The sequence below is a fragment of the Helicoverpa armigera genome, chromosome 12 (assembly GCF_030705265.1).
Source record: "Helicoverpa armigera isolate CAAS_96S chromosome 12, ASM3070526v1, whole genome shotgun sequence".
In the NCBI taxonomy this organism is placed as follows: Eukaryota; Metazoa; Arthropoda; class Insecta; order Lepidoptera; family Noctuidae; genus Helicoverpa; species Helicoverpa armigera.
In genome coordinates this window covers 1,009,079-1,028,485 of record NC_087131.1, presented here as the reverse complement: position 1 = coordinate 1,028,485, position 19,407 = coordinate 1,009,079, and the positions used below count along the sequence as shown (strand labels likewise).

The 19,407-nt window shown below is 36.0% G+C and overlaps 1 protein-coding gene across 1 annotated transcript; it reads left to right on the top strand.

Annotated features, from left to right (window-relative positions):
* Nucleotides 1–881: 881 nt before the first annotated feature.
* On the top strand, nt 882–16,263 carry LOC110382462 (solute carrier family 22 member 13). Its single transcript, XM_021343067.3, has 5 exons — nt 882–1,026; nt 13,808–14,269; nt 14,354–14,761; nt 14,934–15,183; nt 15,515–16,263. The coding sequence occupies exons 2-5, from the start codon at nt 13,830–13,832 to the stop codon at nt 15,926–15,928; spliced, it is 1,512 nt and encodes a 503-aa protein (XP_021198742.3). The 5' UTR covers nt 882–1,026; nt 13,808–13,829; the 3' UTR covers nt 15,929–16,263.
* The last annotated feature ends 3,144 nt before the right edge of the window (nt 16,264–19,407 follow it).

Genomic DNA, 19,407 nt, shown 5'->3' with positions numbered 1-19,407 from the left:
TACTGACTTAAGAGTTCTTAGTTATTTATGTTTATTTTTGCAAAGATAGAAGAATGGCATGCTATCCTTCTTCATCTTCATCCTTGATTATCTTTTATAATTACGATAATTTCACCAATGTATCGATAGCAACATGTCCCACCCCTATGATCTCTCACAGGCCGGTGCGCGGTCGCCAATTTGCGTTTTAATTAAGTGTTCATATAACAGCTATGTTTTTGTAACAAATTGTTTTCTCCCCCGAATCTGCGGTTTGTGTTCGATGTAATGGATAATTGATGAACTTGATTGGGCTGTTAATCTTGATGTTACTGTTAAAATAATCATTATTATACATATAAACATAATATTTTACTAGCGTCCGCCAGCGGTTTTGCCCCCTATCAAAGAGAACTGCTTCCCACATCACAGTATGTACAATGTATGTATGTATATGCAGTCACCTATTATGTACCAAACAGGTAAATAGGTTAAGTAATTTTGACGTGAAAACCAAGCACACAAACAGAGCTACTTTCGCATTTGTAATTACTATCATCAAGTTTGTCTGAGGTGTTTTTCCAAAATCCTCAATCTGAAGTCGTTTCATCAAGATGTTTTTCACACAATCCATCATGCAAACATATGTATTACAATAATGACTAATATCAAAATCGCAAGGTCTATGAGAGTTAAGTAAAATATAAAGGCAAGGCCAAATATAAGTAATCGGTGTTTGTAGGAGATGTTCAAACATTTTTTTTCCCAAATGACACGCCTCGTTATGGCACTAAATTGCCTAGAAAACCACAAAAACTGGATAACGATGCCTCCACATAATAATCATTAGTTGAACAGTTCACAGCTTCGAATTCGTCAAATAGTTGACGAATCGTACTTCAATGCGAACAGGTGTAAGGACAAAGACGTACATTTACATAAAAATTCTATTCGTCAACAATTTTCACGGTTTTCCATTAGTTTTGGATATCAGTATATGTGTTAGTTTTGTGGTGACAAGTCTCGGATTGTTTTGTAGAAATATTGGTGAGTTTTGTGCAATTAATTCTCGTGTATTGATATGAAATAATCAGATTTTGTGCTTAGGAAAGTGTTACAATTGCAGTCCTGTGCTATTTTCACACAATATTTTTGAGTGATATGATATCGTGGTGGCAGAAGATAGGGTTTGAAGTTATAGTTAATATACGTTTAGTAATAGTATACGTGGTGATTAGTCTTGAATTCGATGGTATAGTATAGATAGAGGATAAATTGGTAAGGTCGGTTTTGAAAAACAGTGTGACAAAATATTGATGTTGTTATATTGATTGGCGTTTTATCTTTTATTTAAATACTCCTAACAGAATATAAGATTTAACAGATACAAAACTGGTTATACCCACCTGTGCTTTACAAACAGTACATTTAAAACCTAACCCAAAACATTAAAACAAAATTCTTACCTCACCGGTACCTATGATCACACACCCATTACGTCCCACCCTGGCTCCCTGCCAGGGTCCTTACGGAGAGTACCAGGTTCGTTCCTGTTGCTGCAACACTTTAGCGGCAATAAGTTACGAGTTAACGACAAAAAGCTGGCCCATTTAACGTGATATACCGCTGTGGAACCGCTTTCATAAAAGTTAAGGCCACTGTGATACATAGCGGTGTCTAGATTAAGGAAGAGGGTGATATGATTTTCTGGTTGTGGTTGTTATCAGTTTATATGACCTTAGGGAGCTACACCTTAGCTATGCCATCGGGCATTGAATGGATGAACGTCCAAGTCATAGCTGCAGACTTTTTGAAAGTCAGCATGTTACAGTCGTATCAATTCGTAATGATTGTCATAGACGGAAAATCAGGTTTGAACTCTGAGACGGAGTTCGAAACTGAAGTGTTTAATAGCTTATGGGTAATATGCCAATGTTATTCTACAACCAGAAGTTTCTAAAGTAATCCATAGATAAAGGAGAATAACTGCAGGTTACTTGATTATAATATCTTAACCTAACAAAAGGTTAGATAAAATCTTCTAAAAGGGAGAGAAATATGATTGCATTTTTAGTTCATTTTACTACTACATACTCATATTTTTTCGTAACGATAAGGAGTAAATGTAGGAAACCTTTGTGTTAATAAAAGGCATATTAAATTAAAGTAATGTTCAAGTTTAGTTAGCACATCCCTCCTTTACTAATCTGTGGTTTAGCTATTACAGTACTGCGGTCGGGTTTCGGTTTTTGAGCGTAATATTTTAGGCCGTGTACTAGTTCTGACACAGTTGTTATTACTTCGCTCCGATTCCATTGTTTTTGTAATAACGAATCTTTTGCTTGCTGAATCTCTGTGTTCCATTTGTAGGCTGCTGAATAGAGGGTCCTAGGTTTGGTTCTTGGAGTAGGCAAAGATTATTAGCCAGAATGTTGACTATGGAATCAACATCTCTTAAGTCGTAGAATCATCAGGGGGTCAACAGGGTCCACAATTGTCCTTAGCTATAAGCCTACTGTCTATAAACTTGTGGAACGCAAATAAATGATATGAATATGAATAGGGTCAACCGTCCCTGTCTTTTTCTCAAAATCCATCTTATAATGCTGGTAGTGCATTATAATTATAGGGATACGGATGTAAATTCCAACTTTTCTCTATTCAAATATCTTGAGAGACCTTGACTTACCTCATTTTGGTAGAAAATAAATTCAGACGGCATTGTTCTAGTAAGATTGTGTGCAAGGTCGAGGTTGCTTTACATAAGGTGGTTCAACAACAATTGCAGAGAAATTAAAAATACCAGAAATGCAAATAACTTCAGTTTCTATTTTGACAAAAAGACAAAGTCAATGGGGTTACTGGGATTTTTGAAAAGTACAATTATTGTCAAATAAGTGTAGTGATCATCAAAATGAACAAAATACTGCATACATCGTTAAATAAGTGTTTTCAGAAACATAAACCATATCTTACTTTAATTTGTGTAATATCTACCTATATACAACCTTCTTCTCAGCCAATTTTGTTCTAATTCCTTTAAAAGCACTAGCCAGTAAATTCCACGATATCATTAGTAATAAAACATCAGAATCACAGTTGGTCGAGTTATTTTTATGAAATCTGTCGCCGTGGCGCGTAACTCAAGTTAAATGGAGCGGTCTTTGGGCGATATTCCTGAGTTATGGCCGCCAAATAAACTCAATGAATGTGCCTGAATTTATTTCAGCGGTTTTGGGCTTTTACGGTTTTTTAAGCAGATATTTTAGGTAGGAAGGGTTTGTTTTCTTTCTTTATTTTGGTATCTATTCACAAGATATTTGCTACAATATAGAAATCTTGCAGTATCGTATGAAACAACGATAACTGTACAAAATGGATTATTCCCACACATGCTCACTGCGGATTTACGATTCCACACTTTTAATTTTAGATTTCTTGAACGATATTTTGCTTCTTCCTTCGTCATTGGAGACTAACTACTGAGGGATACTGAGGGAGGATACATACCAAGGAGGACATATACCTAGGTATATATCTAGTATAATTTAAGTAAACAAGCTTTTCCAAGAGGTTCCACATAGTTTGCCATAACCACTGCACTACACATTACAGTTGTAACATCATACAGAAATGACACTACTAAGTAGTCCTGTACCCACCAGTTACGAAGACGAGCTATAATTTGAGAACTACATACATAATCATTGGAAGCAGCCAAATAAGAGGTTGTTACAGGATATCGCTACTATGTATTGAATGCAGTACTTTGGAGTGGTGGTCATGTTGGGAAGAGTAAGCGGTGGCGATTTTGAAAGTCGTATGATGGAGATGGGAGAAAGTAATTTAGTTTTAGGCTTTTATATTGAAAGCTCGGGGTGACATGCTCTTTAAATGAACACCAAAATAAAGTAAGAGTAGCGATATCCCCTAACAAATTACACAGAATGACTACCCGTCTGCGAAAGGCTAGAAACAGGAGGTATTTATAGCTAGGTCAAGTTGTCAATTAGAATTAATCGTAATCTGCATCATACGCCCCATATTATCTCATATTGACTTGTTCGCGATAATTTAACTAAGTCCCGGTTGTAAATAAATATGTATACAAGTCGCGAAAGGTTCAAAATGCTATTATGTCAGTCTAAGCCAAGTCTGCTTTGTCTTCTTTCACTGTGGTCTCACCCTCTCTTACCCAAACGCTAGCGGTTACAAGGCGGTACAAACCACCGCAGCGTAACGTTACATGGCCACCCTTACATTTTCCTTTCAATCAAACTTTCAATATATTATTACTACCAACAACTAGCATATAGTTATCATGTCAGCAGAAGACAGCAACTTCCTTAGCATCAGCCAACAATAATAGTTTGTCTTCCTAGCAATAATTAGCGGGAATCTATTAATTTCTGCTATTGTAGTTGTACGGCAAAAAGGGGATGAAGAATACGTTTTACTTTCTATGAGTGTCATTAGGCATGGGCGGTAGTAATTATCTCGGACTATGAGTATTTCGTTGGCAAAAGTTACAAAACGTACCTATGTTGACGGTTTTGGTGTCAGGCTGAAAACATTACTGGATAATTTGGTTTAGGCAAGGCAAATCAAAGTGTGAAGTCGGAACTTAAGAAACTGCTTCCTAATCGAGATTTAATAATCTCCCGCATTTTTTCTCTTAATAAAATTATCCTTCGAGGAAAACGGATGTAATGTAATTTTATACCTTATTTTTAGTTAATTATGAAAAAAATCGGAGATTACGTACATATAATGACTTTGTTACCAAGTTTTAATGGGTCTGATAGTCCCCAATTACCAAACTCTGCTTACCCACTATATTATAAGACCGTCACATACAATCGAAACATAAAAATAATAGTAAAAAAACAGCAGTTTCACAACAGTTTCCGCTCATAAATAATTGGGTTTTTTATCAATATGTTCTATGCAATAAATCAAATACTTTATCATGACGGGAGTGTGAACATATAGACTATCATTGCTCTATGATTTATAGTGTTGAACGCATAATAAAGTATTTTTGTGTCCCTTATCTGTTTATTACTAAATTATGTGTGACATAGAAATGTAAATATATAGGGTATTGACTATAGATAAGGTTCGTTTCGTAATTTTGGGATGGAAGGTCAATAAATGGTGGTTTCGTTTTCATGTGCCGACTGTTTATTTGTCTTAATATTAAGTAATAGTCTACACTTTACATAAATGTACGCTTTTAAACTTAGGTAAAAGGTAAATAAATGTTAAAATGTGTAGCACTATATCTCAGAGAAGGTCTTAAATTATTTGTGTGTAATATTTTTGTATCAAACACTGTCCTGTGGATTATTTATTTGCATGTAAATAGCTCCCGATATACTTAGTCGTTAATACATAATATCTATCGAATATAATAAAGATTCATAATGAAAAAGAAAACTTCAAAATTTTCTTCTCCCCTTTTCATATTGAATGACAATGATTGATCGCGACATTACTCTTTTTGAGCAAAACTCAACAATTGGACGCAACAGCTGTTATTTAGAGTACACTGGCGACTAAACAGTCGGCCGATAGTTAACCAACAATTTTTTTAAAGAAAATCTTAATTATAATAAAGTTTGCTGTCGTTCTGGTACCGGCTAAGTACCTGATCTTTGTAATGTGCGTACTCGTGCCATTCATCTTCATACCGATTTATGAGCCCAGACAAACTCATCATACCCCGAGCTTTTTCCTAACTATGTTGGGGTCGGTTTCCAGTCTAACCGGATGCAACTGAGTACCAGAGTTTTACAAGGAGCGACTGCCTATCTGTCCTCCTCAACCCAGTTTCCCTATAGTCTTTGGTAAGACTGGTTGTCAGAGTTACTGGTTTCTGGATATTCAGAAGCATCATCAACATCTTTAGTCAAAGCGAGCCCAAACCATCGGCCGATTAAAAGTTTTCAGTGTGTGCTTACTCTTAACGTTAAAAAATAACCGTTAAAAATAACTAACGTTATTAATCACGTTGTATTTGCATTAAGAGACGGCTCTTGTTAATTTGTTTGAGAAATGAAAAGTTAACCTATTAGGGAGAATGCCTCCCTGGCGTTTTTTCTGATGTTTTTAATCTTAGAGTGTAACAAATAGCTTCTTTTATGAATTAATTTTGTATGAGAAATAGGCTTTTTTGTGGTTTTCAAGTGGTAATTACACCTTTTTTGTTACGTAAAGGTAACCTTAGTAATTATCCTTAAATGTAGTAATGAAGTAATCGTTTCGTATGGATAGATATGCATGCAGTTATATTTTTTCACAAAAAGGGTTTCTTCAAGAGGTATAACAATAATTGTACGTAATTTGCTTTAGTTTGCAGTCAAGACAATACTTTAGTATTAATTTATACATAAGATTATTTATTTTTCCAAGCATATCTATAGTTAATATCACATTCACATAGACGAAACTGCGTACAGAAGTAAGTTATGAGTAAATTGTCATAGCACAACATTTCTAAACAATTATAATATAATTTATTAGCCTTTGATGAAACTGATGGTCATTATTAATTTTTAATTCCATTCCACTTTGTTAACAATTAGTTCAGAATTTGAATTAATTACGTTTTTCTTTTGTTTATTTTTTTCGTGAGAAATTACCGTTTTGTTTGAAAGTCGTTGATTGGCTTTTTCTTCAGTGCCTTTATTGTATGTAGCTTGAAGAAGTTAAATCATTTTGTGGAACAACTTAGGAATAGTCTGCTCTAGTTTTCACGCTTAATTGGTATAGTGAATCTATTCATAAATAATTAGGTGATTGGCCCTGGGCGTAGGCGCTTCCAACCCATTGAAAATCCTCCGTGGAAATCCTTTTAGATGTCAATATCTTTAGCAGGCTTATGTTCAGCACTGGACCTCCTATGGCTGAGATGTTGATAAACATTTTTAACGGACTTCCCACAATGAAGAAGGTTTTCAAAATTTTTAGGACTTTTTAAGTCCCGAATAACTGATATATCTTACAAAAAAATCTGAATAACACTGTAAACTAACATTATATGTAAGACCTATCCAGCACAGTTTTCGTATTCAAGAATAACTACCACCAGAATCATAATTGCTCACACAAAACATACACATACATCAACCAATCACTCACACAACACAATCACAAAATAAATCAGACATTACAACCACAAATAGGGTGTCCACACACTCCTATATTTACTTCCACGTCACTATCAGCGGACATACAGACAGACACCTTGAGAGACCGTTCACTAGTTATGTCGTAGTAAATATTAACGTTATTGTGCCGGCTGTTAGAGTTAACTGTTATTGTTCTTGATAGACGCGGTTACTGATAACTTGGGCACGAAGGGATGTGCTATTGATGTGGTAAATTAATATGTTTAGTGTTCAGTATGATGGTACAATCGTTATTACGCTATCTCTCTGTGTGGCAGTCGTAATGGATAGTCAAAACCCTGAAAGTCAGAGTAACAAGGGGTTTGTAGCCCAGGTAACTGAGCAGAGGCTAATAGTCCATTTAAAAGACTGTTTGGCTGTCTAGTTGTCTGAAGTCGGCTTCCAGAGTATGTCCAATATAGTTTAGAAAGGAAAAAAGGCTACGTAGATGGTGAATGTGGGTCCATTTGATATATTGTCTTAACTCTACAATGACCACAGCCCGAAACGAAACTATGAGACTATAATTTGACCGCTGTGTCGGTCTGTGGCACGGTAGCCCTTAAACGAATTGATTTAAGGGAACATCAACTCTCAACTACCTCTTGTCAATGTACCAACAATTAGCAATTCCCCACAATTTACTGGCTCGATAGCACTAAGATTTCAAAGAGTATCGCCTGCAGGAGTTATGAGCAATGAGCTGATACTGAAGCAAATTACTTTGTTTACAAGCGGTAATGGATGTGATTGTACCACAATTACCTATGTTAGAGCATTGCGATTGTTTTAATGTTTACGAAGCCGAATAGAGATTGGATTTTTAGTTACAATGGGAGGATGAAAAACCTACCTATGTAAGTCTAGTTAACTGCAAATTATATCACCTACGAAAATTGTGCTAAATACGAAGCTAAATATGCATTTGCAAGAAACTTTTCAGTAGGCTCAGTATACATGTATTTTCGATGATTTTGGTGTATTCCTCTGCCTCTATTTACGATCCCACATTAGTACATAGGTATAGATTTACAAAAAGAAGTAACATGAGTACTTGCAAGATTATGAAACCACAATTTTGTATTATACAAGCAAGCACGTTGACCTCTAACTATTCAACAGCAGTTTCTAATGAGTAATAACGTTTACCCGACATAAAAACAGGAAGTTATGTTTACAAAGCCGTCAAATGAAAGATAAAGATTTTTGTTAAAACGCACTAATTAAACTAGCGGAGATATTTCCTTCGTCTACGCCGTTTTTCATTTGTTTTCTTTCCTGTGTGTTCTTAGATCATTTGCCCAAATGGATACGCCATTGGCTACCAATACACTGCTAAGAGCTTTTTTCCTTTTTTATGGAAATTCATCTAGTGACCCCGCTGTGTGTGCAGCGTGAGGGACTGTCAGACTCTTACCAATTAAAACCCACCATGTTCCTTCTTAAGCCCTTTATGTACCAGCGAAGCGCTAACTCTTCGAAGAGCCCTCTAGCCCTGGTAAGAGTTACGACTGACATTCCTACTTGTATATGCATTTTGGTGACATAATGTGTGTGTCAAGTTTATGCTTCTCTATGTCAATTTAGTCGTGTGCGCGCGTAACGATGTGATCGAAAATGTCTGAGTGTGCTATCACTATTTGTTGCAATTAAGCAGAGAGATTACGGCATGTCCTGTTGGTTAGATGATCAAAAGATATAATGTGTAATGGGTAGTTGGCGATTGATGTGTTAGGGAAATTAAATGAGCGTTGATATGTGGTGTCCATTATCTCAGTTTTGATGTTCTTGCTGAATATGAAATCATAATTTTTAACGGTTGTTTGTCATGCCAGTGTGTGGCTGTCAAACATTTGTCTTGATTTTACAAGATGAAAGTTCCTGATACGATACCTACCTACATTAATTCCGCGGTTTTCATAATTCCGGATTCACGTAATTTCGATTTTAATCCGGATTGGTTGTCTATTCATACCGGTACACGTTCAATTGATTTTTATCAGAGAACTCCCACTAAAAGCGCACAGCGCACAGCTGTCAAAAACCGCACGTCCGAGCGACCTCCGTAGCTCGGTCTATCGCGCGTTCTGTCACGTGTCTATTTATGACAGAAAACAGAAATTAACTCAACCACTATCCAAAAATTCTCAAGATCTAGAAAACCATCTTCTCCCACAAACAGCAGCTGTCGAAAACCGCTCGTCCGAGCGACATCGCGCGTTTTGTCACGTGACTATTTATGACAGCCACGTCGCCGCCAGCCGACACCATTTATAAAACTCAATTACCGTCGTCTCTTGCTTCGCTCCCTAATAATGATAATTGATGACGAAATTTGCGAGCTTTTTGCGGGGATCCTCCGACGGCGATATTTCTTATTTTCAGTTGGTTTCCATTGTTTTGTACGGCAAGGGATTTTGGGTTTTAGGTTTCATGGATAGTAGATTGTTCGTTATAGTGTAAGTACCGGTAGATAAGTTAAAGTAGATGCACACACTCGATTGATTTGGATAGTTCTATTAGTTTTCTAGGAGTTAAGATCTGTATTGCGGAAATTGATAATGATCTTTTCTACAAGGCGAAATTCAAGATTTCTTTATTATCGCGATCGGTTTATCGCGAACCATAGTCCCTATCTAACAGTTTTGTAAATCGATACATATTGCCAATATAATTTTTAAGATGTGAAGCATTTAGCACAAGGAATAATTACATTTTATGTAAAGGTGAAAGTTCGGTTTTCTCAAGACATTAATACCTCAGCAAAATTCACTAAAACAATGCAACCGCACATCCACAGCTTGCGATATTTCTTCATAACACGGCCCCTGTTTAATTTGTAAATCGCTTGACGACTGATTAAAAACTCTTCTCTGAAATATTTACGACGGACGGGACGAAGAATTCTCGCCGTTGCCGCGCCACTTCAACGAGTAAATTAAAAAAAAAAAAACGTTCACAGAGATAAATGTGAACGCGTCTATTCAATTGCGGATTCGAATTTCGAACGCGAATTTAAATAAAGAAGGATAATAAGTTCAATTTGTTGGTTGAGGATGTTTGAAAGGGCGAATGAGAACACATTTATAAGACGTGTGACCCTTGAATGTTTTAAGCCTGTTGTGTGAATTTAAATTCTGAAGACGAAAATGAGGGTTCATCTAAATATACATAGGTAGTTATATGAAGCCGTCATAAGCAGATCAGCCTCATATGATTTTTTTACATAATTTATATGCTTTGAAAATCGTATAAAAAGAGCGGAAATGATAACCACACCCGAACAATTCCACCAACTTTACAAATCAACTAACCATTCAAATCCAATTTCAACTTCTTACCACAATTTTCCCAAAAACGAAACTTCAAGCATCAAATTTGAGGAGCATCCAACTAAATAAGTGTTGTGATCTAACGAGTGGTTTTGCCGCAAACACCGCTTCGCCAAAGCAAATCGGAGGCTCGCCATCAATTTGCCATGGTCTGATATTACGGTCTGACGTGACGGAACGCCATCGTCGTAATGGGCAGTGACTGCAGCTTCGGGGGACTATAAATCTGTGGCTGTAAGTGGACGATAGAGGTGGTATTTTTGTTCGATCGATTGTCGATCGATTGTTGTTGTGTTTTGGTGGTTAAATGATTCGATACTCTTGGAACGTATGTTGTCTGTACATTCTCGGTATACAATAGTCTACATGATTTGGGTAATCGTTTTAGACGTTGTCAATTTTGTGAAACTGAAAAGGAATTGGCCATTTTACCACAAATTGATATTAAATTAGTGAAGAAAACTGTTGCTTTGCTTTGAAAATTAATATATCATTATCCTCCGAGCCTTTTTCCCAACCATGTTGGGGTCGGCTTTAAGAATTAATATACAAGTTACTTAATTAAATAGATTCTTAATTTCATTGCCCACCTTATAGCTCTCCTATGTAACGAGATTTTTTATAATGACAAACATCTTCATTCTAATATTACTACAATAAATCGTCAATAAATCGATACAATCGCATCTCTATCGCGTTACTCGCGATTAGTCATCTCGCGTCGAACTCTGCGGTTAGAAGCACATTATAAGCGATAACCATTAGTTAGGCTGAAAGGTTTGTCCGGATCGCTCCGAAGCCTCAGTTTGTGTGGTCAAGCCTTACTTTCGTAACACGGAAAACACAGTTTAAATACATTCTCTTGAAAACAGTTGTGAAGAACTCTTGTAAGAGGTCGTAACGACTGCTAACCGTAACGGGTAGTCAGAAGCCAGTCTTACCAAAGGGTACTGAGTTGCCCAGTAACTGGATTACTGGATTGAGGAGGTTAGGTAGGTAGTTGCGCCTTGTAAAACACTGGTACTCACCTGCATCCGGTGAGACTGGAAGCCGACCCCAACATGGTTGGGAAAAGGCTCGGGAAATGAAACAGTTGTGAAGCTACACACTGAAGTTCGTAACAATGTTACGTATGTGTGTGTGTTGTCTGTAAGAGATGAGAGTGAGAGATGAGAGAGTGTCGCTTTTAGCGATAAGACTGCCCATAGTGTCACCTACTTCAACATTTTTGTTTATTCTTGTTGATTGGTGTGCACAATACAGAATATATGTATCTATCTATCTATGTGCTCGATGTACGACACTCAGTGCTGACAGCACCGATAAAAGCTCGTCAATGCACATGCGTGTGTGAGTGACATTTTTACGAACGGCATTCGGTAGCTTCACAACTGTTTAAAAGAAAATATACCTGAACTGTGTGAAAAGGTTGATTACGTGATTCTTGTTTCAGATGTGTATTTGCTTTGATTGGTTAATGTTCTGTTTCTAAGAGCTTACTAGTAATTTGCTGTGGTTTTATGGATGGGAAAGTGACTGCTGTTTGCGGTGATAGGGCTGAATCAATTTTAATGTTTGGCTGAAGAAGAAAGGGAATAGTATCTGTTAAGTGTAATCCATTTATAAAATCCTTTCTTGATGTAGTTGTAAAAGTTATTGTAACTGTTCTGATATAGCATATGAAAATACATACTTCCAACATAATATTTAGGATATTCCTGAAATATTTGCTAAAGAATTCTCCCAAAGGTCAATTTTATAATACCTACCAATAATTAAAAAAAAAAAAACTTAGGCATCATTTCAAGTAAATCCTCATAACAAGAGACAAATGAACAATAACCAAAAACAAAAGACAAACACCAACCACATTGACCGCCCTTCAATTTGGTCATTACTACAAAATGATCATACATACATACATACCTACCTAGCGAACCAACCAAATTCAATCACCCTCAACGTCAAAATTACACTCACCACTACCATTTCGTCACAATCACGGAGTAACGAAAGATTAGTGGATATGTCATAATGCAGGTAGGTCAGGCGCCTTCTTCTAGGTCTAATTCATGCGGTTGGCATGACCAAAACGAGTGAATTAACGAGGAGTTCGGGTTCTGTGAGACATCTGCCAATGATTTTGGGATAAGGCGTATAAGGGCGAAAACGTAGGGGAGACCGGGGTTGGTTGACTATAGGGGTAGGTTGACTAACTAGCAAAAACTCGTCCAACGCAATAGCCGTTCCTTCTCTCAAACGACGTGCGTGCGCGACGCCGCGTTCCCGGTGACTGAGCGGGGGGAGGTGTCGAACGTTCGTATCTCACTGGTTAGCTCAAGGCTATTGCGTTGGACGAGTTTTTGCTAGTTAGTCAACCTACCCCTATAGTCAACCAACCCCGGTCTCCCCTACATCAAAATCCGCGCCCCTACATTTTGGAGCGCTACTTTCTTATGAGATTTTCCGTATGCCACCTCCGCTTGTCGTTTTGTACTCTATGGTCACAATACACTTTTGTTTTCAAAAACATTTCGACACAATTACATGGAATTATATAACCATTGGAGTGTCGGGTTTTAACTAACGGCCTGGCCCCACGTTTACGTGATTGAGTGACTCGAAAGTGCTTCAAATTACAGGCTTGCAGCCACCGATGTGTTATTATATGCCTCCAACATGTTTAACTTAACGAGGAACGTTTTAAACCTCGTATGAAATTCTGAAGACTTATTTTTAAAGGTATATCGGGTTTCCAATCTTGGGGTGTTGGCGCTTCTTTGTTTTATGATGAAGGAGTAATGAGCACTTCATGTCTGGTCAATCACAATTTGAGTTACTTAGTGAAAATGTTTAAAAATCGGTGACTCATGATGTTCATATACTCAGAGATAGTTAAGGTTCGTCGATTAACTTTTAGCAACTTGGGCTGTATAAGACTTAAAATATTTATTTAAATATCTTTGTTTAAACTAGTCTGCCCACTACGATATCAAAAGTAGTTAAATTGTACTAGCAATTTACTTTCAAAGGACGCAATAAATTAGCGCAATAAACTTCTTAATAGCATATTAAAAGTAATGTTGCTGCCAAATACTTACCATCTTAATGATAGTGCTTGACGAAAACCGGCCATTTAATTCTACAACAAATATAACTTGGCATCATAACGCTAAGGCATATTAATTTTTATTGCACAACATAATATGACAAATAGTCTAGTAGCGGTCATAATAATAAAGTGTGGCAACCTAATTATATGATTACAATGTCAAAATATTCTTACGATCCAACAAGCAATAATAAATTCAAATTTTCTTTCAGTGCCAAAACATCTGCAGATATTATGAAGTTTAAAATTAATAATGTTTTTACTGTTGAAGAGAATAAAAATAAAGACAAAGATAAAGAGGCAAAACCTAATTTCGATGATGATTATGTAGTCAAATCTATGGGTGCATTTGGAAGATGGCAAGCTATAGTATGTACAGTTATATCAATGAGTAGACTGATTGCTATGTGGAATATACTATCAATTTTATTCCTTACACCAGCTACAAAATTCATTTGCAAGAAATTCAAAGATGATACCGAAGTTGTTGTGGAAAATTCAACGTGTTACGCCACCTGCTCAGAGTATGAGTTTGATCATGATGTGTTTGAGGAGACTATTATATCGAATTTTGGCTTGATTTGTGACAAAGCATGGTTGGCAAGTTTAACGCAAATGATCCTCATGTTAGGATTGGTTATCGGCGTTGCTTCATTTGGCTGGGTTTCTGACAGGTGAGAATACATACGTATTATACTTGAATAATAATATTCTTGAGGCAATCTAAATACATACCTATGTTATTCTTTTGTTTTCAGATATGGACGCCGCAAAGCTATAATCCTATCAGCGGCTATAGACCTAATATTTATGATTGCCTCAGCCTTTGCTCCTACCTATTGGACCTTTACTGCCTTAAGATTCTTCGTAGGAGTGGCCAGTGGTGGCATCATGTCAATTACTGCAGTATTTACTCTAGAAACCGTAGGACCACAGCATAGAGAAGTGGCTGGAACACTAGCATTGCTTCCTGACAGCATAGCAGAAGCCTCGTTAGCATTATTTGCATATTTAGCAACAACTTGGAGAGTATATCTGTTGGAGATTGGAGGATTGTCTTCAGGAATATTGTTGTTGTTGTTATTTTTGCCGGAGACACCGAGATGGTTGATGGCGAAAGGAAAAGCTGATGCTGTTGTTGAGTTGATGACTAAAGCTGCTAAATTGTGAGTGGAACTAATATTAAACTCAACGAATTTGACACTTCCGAATATTAAAACATAAAAAAGTATTAAGTTAGCTGACAAAAGTTCCTACTTACTAATCAATACCTTCTTGATGTCAGATGGCTCCAATTATTCATTACACCTAATCTAAATCTTTCGTTCTATTTTTCAGTAACAAACGCAGCACATCAAACATAAAAGAGAACGTAGAAAAAAGCCTTAAAGAGCTAAACCTAAAAGAAAATGAAGCACAAACCATGAATTACTCAGACCTATTCAAAACGAAGCAACTAGCTATGATTACGATGTCTTCAGTAGCTATTTGGTTTGTCACTGGACTGTGCTATTACGGTATCAATCAATACATCACTGTGCTCGGATCGAATGTGTTCATCGTTGTGGCTGTTACTGGTGTTATACAGGTCAGTTGGATTCGTTTGTTAACTTGGCTTTGTATTAAAATTTGATCAAGTTCTTTGGTTGTATTTGTGTCTGCCTAAATATGTCTTGGATCTTGTTTTTCGATTTGAGAGTTTTATGTAATGGATATTAAAAAAATTGTTGCTTAGAAATATCGATTTATAATTCAGTTTCATTTGCAGTCTAATGTTAAGCTCTGGGTTCTGGGAGTTGTCATTAAGTTTAAAACCGTAAAACTTTATTACGATAATATTTAATACGACCTCGGCCATTTGAAGCTGATTGTAAAGTTTTACACGCAAAGTACTGATATTTGTGTACACTTTTTTTTAGATACCAACGGCACCTTTAGCAACAGTCATCACAAAAGTGTACGGAAGGAAGGCGTCAACAATTTGTTCTTATATGATGATTGGTGTATCAATGGTCATTCTTATCTTCCTGCCAAACGGTACTTGGGTATCAACCATATTCGGCATGATAGGCGTTATGTGTTCTTGTTTAAATTTTTGTGTTATATACTTGTACGTTATAGAACTTTACCCTACAGCAATAAGGAACATGGGATTCTCTTTAAGCTCATCAGGTTCAAAACTAGGAGCAATGGTAGCTCCCTTTTTAGCCAGTATCCAACCACGATGGATAGCTTCCTTAATATTTGCAATACTACCATTCATTGCTGCGGCAATTTGTCTTCTGTTACCAGAGACAAAAGGGCGGAAATTGCGTGACACGGTGGATGAATGATAGCGTTAATAGCAGGGGTGGCAATAAATGGCTTCAAAATGATAATGAGGATGTCAGTGACTTATTAGAATATACAGCGATGTAAAACGGGTCATAAAGTGTAGGAAATTGGAATAAGAATGTTTTAATTTTAAGTTAAACAGAATATTAATATTGAAAGGCAAACGAGATGAAAAAGAGTTGGGGTATCGTTTTGCAAGTTGTCTTAGCTTTTAGGTAAATGTATTATTATAATATTCATGTTTTTATAGTTTTATATTTTGTGAGAGTTTTATGAAAACTTTTATAGTTCTTTATAAAGTAACAATACTCAGTAAGAGTACATAATCTTATTGTTAAATGTTAAATACAAAATGACGATTTACATATATTATTGTATTTTTAAATCAAAATATACACATTAAAGAACCTTCATTTATCTCGAAATAAACAGAACACGTAAGCGCAGAGTGTCAGAAAAACATATTTAGCTACAGAAAATTAATCATCATCACCAAAATTACTTGAATAATAATAAGTTTTGGACAGTGAAAATGTTAAGTACATCCAAAATACACGTTTCGGGTACATGATTACATAATTGAGCGGGTCCAAATTGGGCCAAATTACAGCTTACACTACCGTGCTTATTATTTTGGACGTCATTTTAAAAAGATGTATGTAGTTAAGTTTTTTTTGTTCGGAATCATCGTTAACTTAAGTATTGGGATTTGGTAGTAGAAAATTGTGGGTTTTGTGCCCAGAATTATCTTGAGTCATCTTGCAATTTATCGACTGGAAGGTCGGACAATAATGGTGGCCTAGTGGTTAAAGCACCAGCCTCCCTAGTATGAGTATGCAGGTTCAATTTCAGGTCAGTTAACGTAATATGTTATTTATAAGTATATAGTATAGTAGGTGTCTTCTCTATATGAGAAGAGGCCTTTACCTATGGGAGTAAGTTCTTCTGAGGGACAGCATAGACTGATTGTGAATGATCGATTCTGATCATTCGATACCTACATAACTAAAAAATGCGGTTTCTTTGAAAGGTAAACTAAGTGGAACTGAATACAATGATAGATATGTAATTACATAAATGACGGACAATTTGAATTCAAAGCTGAAATGTCTATTTCTAGCTTAACGATTATTGATCGGTTAATTTGCTAGTTCTGATTACCTTTATGACTATTTTATGCGACTAAATCGATAGACGTATTTCAATATGCAGTCAGTTTAGTTTTATAACCCCACTTACTGCAGATTTATATGGCCTATTTATCTTTTTCTATAAAAATATTCAAGTTTCTTCTTTAACGACTTTTACGACTGTTTTCAACATTTTATCTTTATGTTGATTTGATTACTAGGTATTGGAATTATATAATACATAAATAGGAACGACATTACTTGTACGCGACTAATGCCATAATTCTATATCTTGTACGCAAATCAACACATAACAAAATATTGGAAACTACCTATAAAGAAGCCGGCTCAAGTACGGTGGATTTCTATAATCTATCTATGTTGCGATTAGTTATAGATTGAAATTCAGATATAACTCAAATATAAATAAATGTAGATATAATCTCATATGGCAAATCAAAGGATACCTAGATAAGATTCAGAAATAAACTGTTCAAATCATTTCTTATTTTGAAAGCCATTATAGAAGAAACTTAAAATATTTTTATCATCCCATACGTTCACAGAATAATAAATCTGGACACTTGAACAGCTCTTAAATCAAAATGTAGATAAACGAAGATAATTAATAGCTTTTACTAGAGATAGGAGTCATTAAGTGATTGGTATAAGCGGTTCCGATAATCTGGGGTCGCCAGTATCAGGTTTGACCTTGGGTGATCCTAAGATCATTTCTGTCTTATCGTGTAAGGATTTGTAATCTGTTTTCTATCCATTTTCTGTATAATAATGAAAGACGTTGTCGATTTTTGGGAAGCTTTATGATGTAGTGGGGTTATCCGAACTTATTTCAAGTTTTTTTAAATTAATTTCTGAGTCTCTTGTTTTTGTAAATTATTCAGACACGATAGAAACTGAGGAATGAGTTCTAAGAGTAGATTCGTAATTTTATAGACTTATTTTTTGCAATGATAAGGATCCAGAAGACTGAGTTTTAATAAGGGTAAGTTCTTTGTATCCTTAAATCAACACTACTTAAAGGACAAAAAACACATCCTCTACAACGACAAAAAATCACACTTATTACATTGGCAAGTCAAAAAGAGTACAATCATTTCATTGACCGCGGGCCCTTTGATCCTGGGGTCAGAGCAGAGGGGGCGGCACCTTTGATCGCAGATATGCTAAATTGAAAGAGATTGTGTTTGCTGCAGATTGTAACATGTCACTTAGGTAGTGTGATGTTGCCGAGATAATGTCAGCTTCCTGTTTTATTTCAATCTGTTGCTTTTATTTTTATTGTCGTAAGAGTAATTGGCTCAGTTGACATTAGTTTTAAAACCCGTAAGAATATTATGTACACCTAACTTACCTACTAATGTGCAACCAGCTTCACGTTTCGAAAGAGCCCTTATATACATATACACATATACATTGAAATTAAAAAAAAAACATGACTTTGATTTTCACTTCAGGTTCTATCTATGCAATTACGGCGAAGGTTATCCAATTTGTAAACGTGTCTGTACTTCCTCATACCAAAAACAGACCATCATTTTACACCCATCTGCAGTTATGAACAAAAACGGTGAGAACCAAGGTAAAAGTTCTGTGGCCAACAAGAATCTCAAACGCCCAATCTAAATTGTTCAGAAAGTGACGATCTCCTTCGTTGCCTCAAGCGAAGTCGGGGCCCTCATCTATCTGGAGTGCATACGTTGGAAAAACGTGATGCAGTTGCAGCCAGACCTGTAGTTAGTCCGCGATAAGACCTACTATTTGGTTTATTTGACGGTATCTTACTTGAACACAGATTTAAGGTAATGGCGATTATGTTGCGGAAAATTTCTGTTGGATGATGTTCATTGGTGGTTTTGGTTTAGCTTGTTAAGCTATTGTATTCTGAATGGCAAAACAGTTTAACTGTTAAGCTATTAGTTTAGGTATTAAAATGATAATTAACTTTTGATGATTGTGTTTGGAAATCCTTTGATGACTCAATGTCAATTATTTACTAATTGACATTATCTTCTCGTCGTATTATGTAACGATAAGATATTATGTCATTTATACGATTCATATTGGATTTTGTGTTGTACAATTAGCTAAACTCAAACTTGGTTTACAGATTTTGAATACTACTTTCAATTGTTGCAGTATTAAAGATACAACCTGTAAAAAAATATTCCACAAACAGTTCTTCTATTTCTAAATGACCGCCTCATACAAAGTCATCGATGTACACCATCCAATCCTTTTCCTTGTCCACAGGATACAGCACATCTATTACAATGATTGATGGAAGCGACGGCCGGTAGGGGGCGGCCGATCACTTTATCAGCCATCTT

Bases quoted from the DNA above. Each gene is read 5' to 3' on its own strand.
- LOC110382462 (XM_021343067.3), top strand. From the start codon at position 13,830: ATGAAGTTTAAAATTAATAATGTTTTTACTGTTGAAGAGAATAAAAAT. The intron at 14,762-14,933 runs GTGAGTGGAACT...TCTATTTTTCAG, and splicing joins ATGACTAAAGCTGCTAAATT to TAACAAACGCAGCACATCAA. The intron at 15,184-15,514 runs GTCAGTTGGATT...ACTTTTTTTTAG, and splicing joins CTGTTACTGGTGTTATACAG to ATACCAACGGCACCTTTAGC.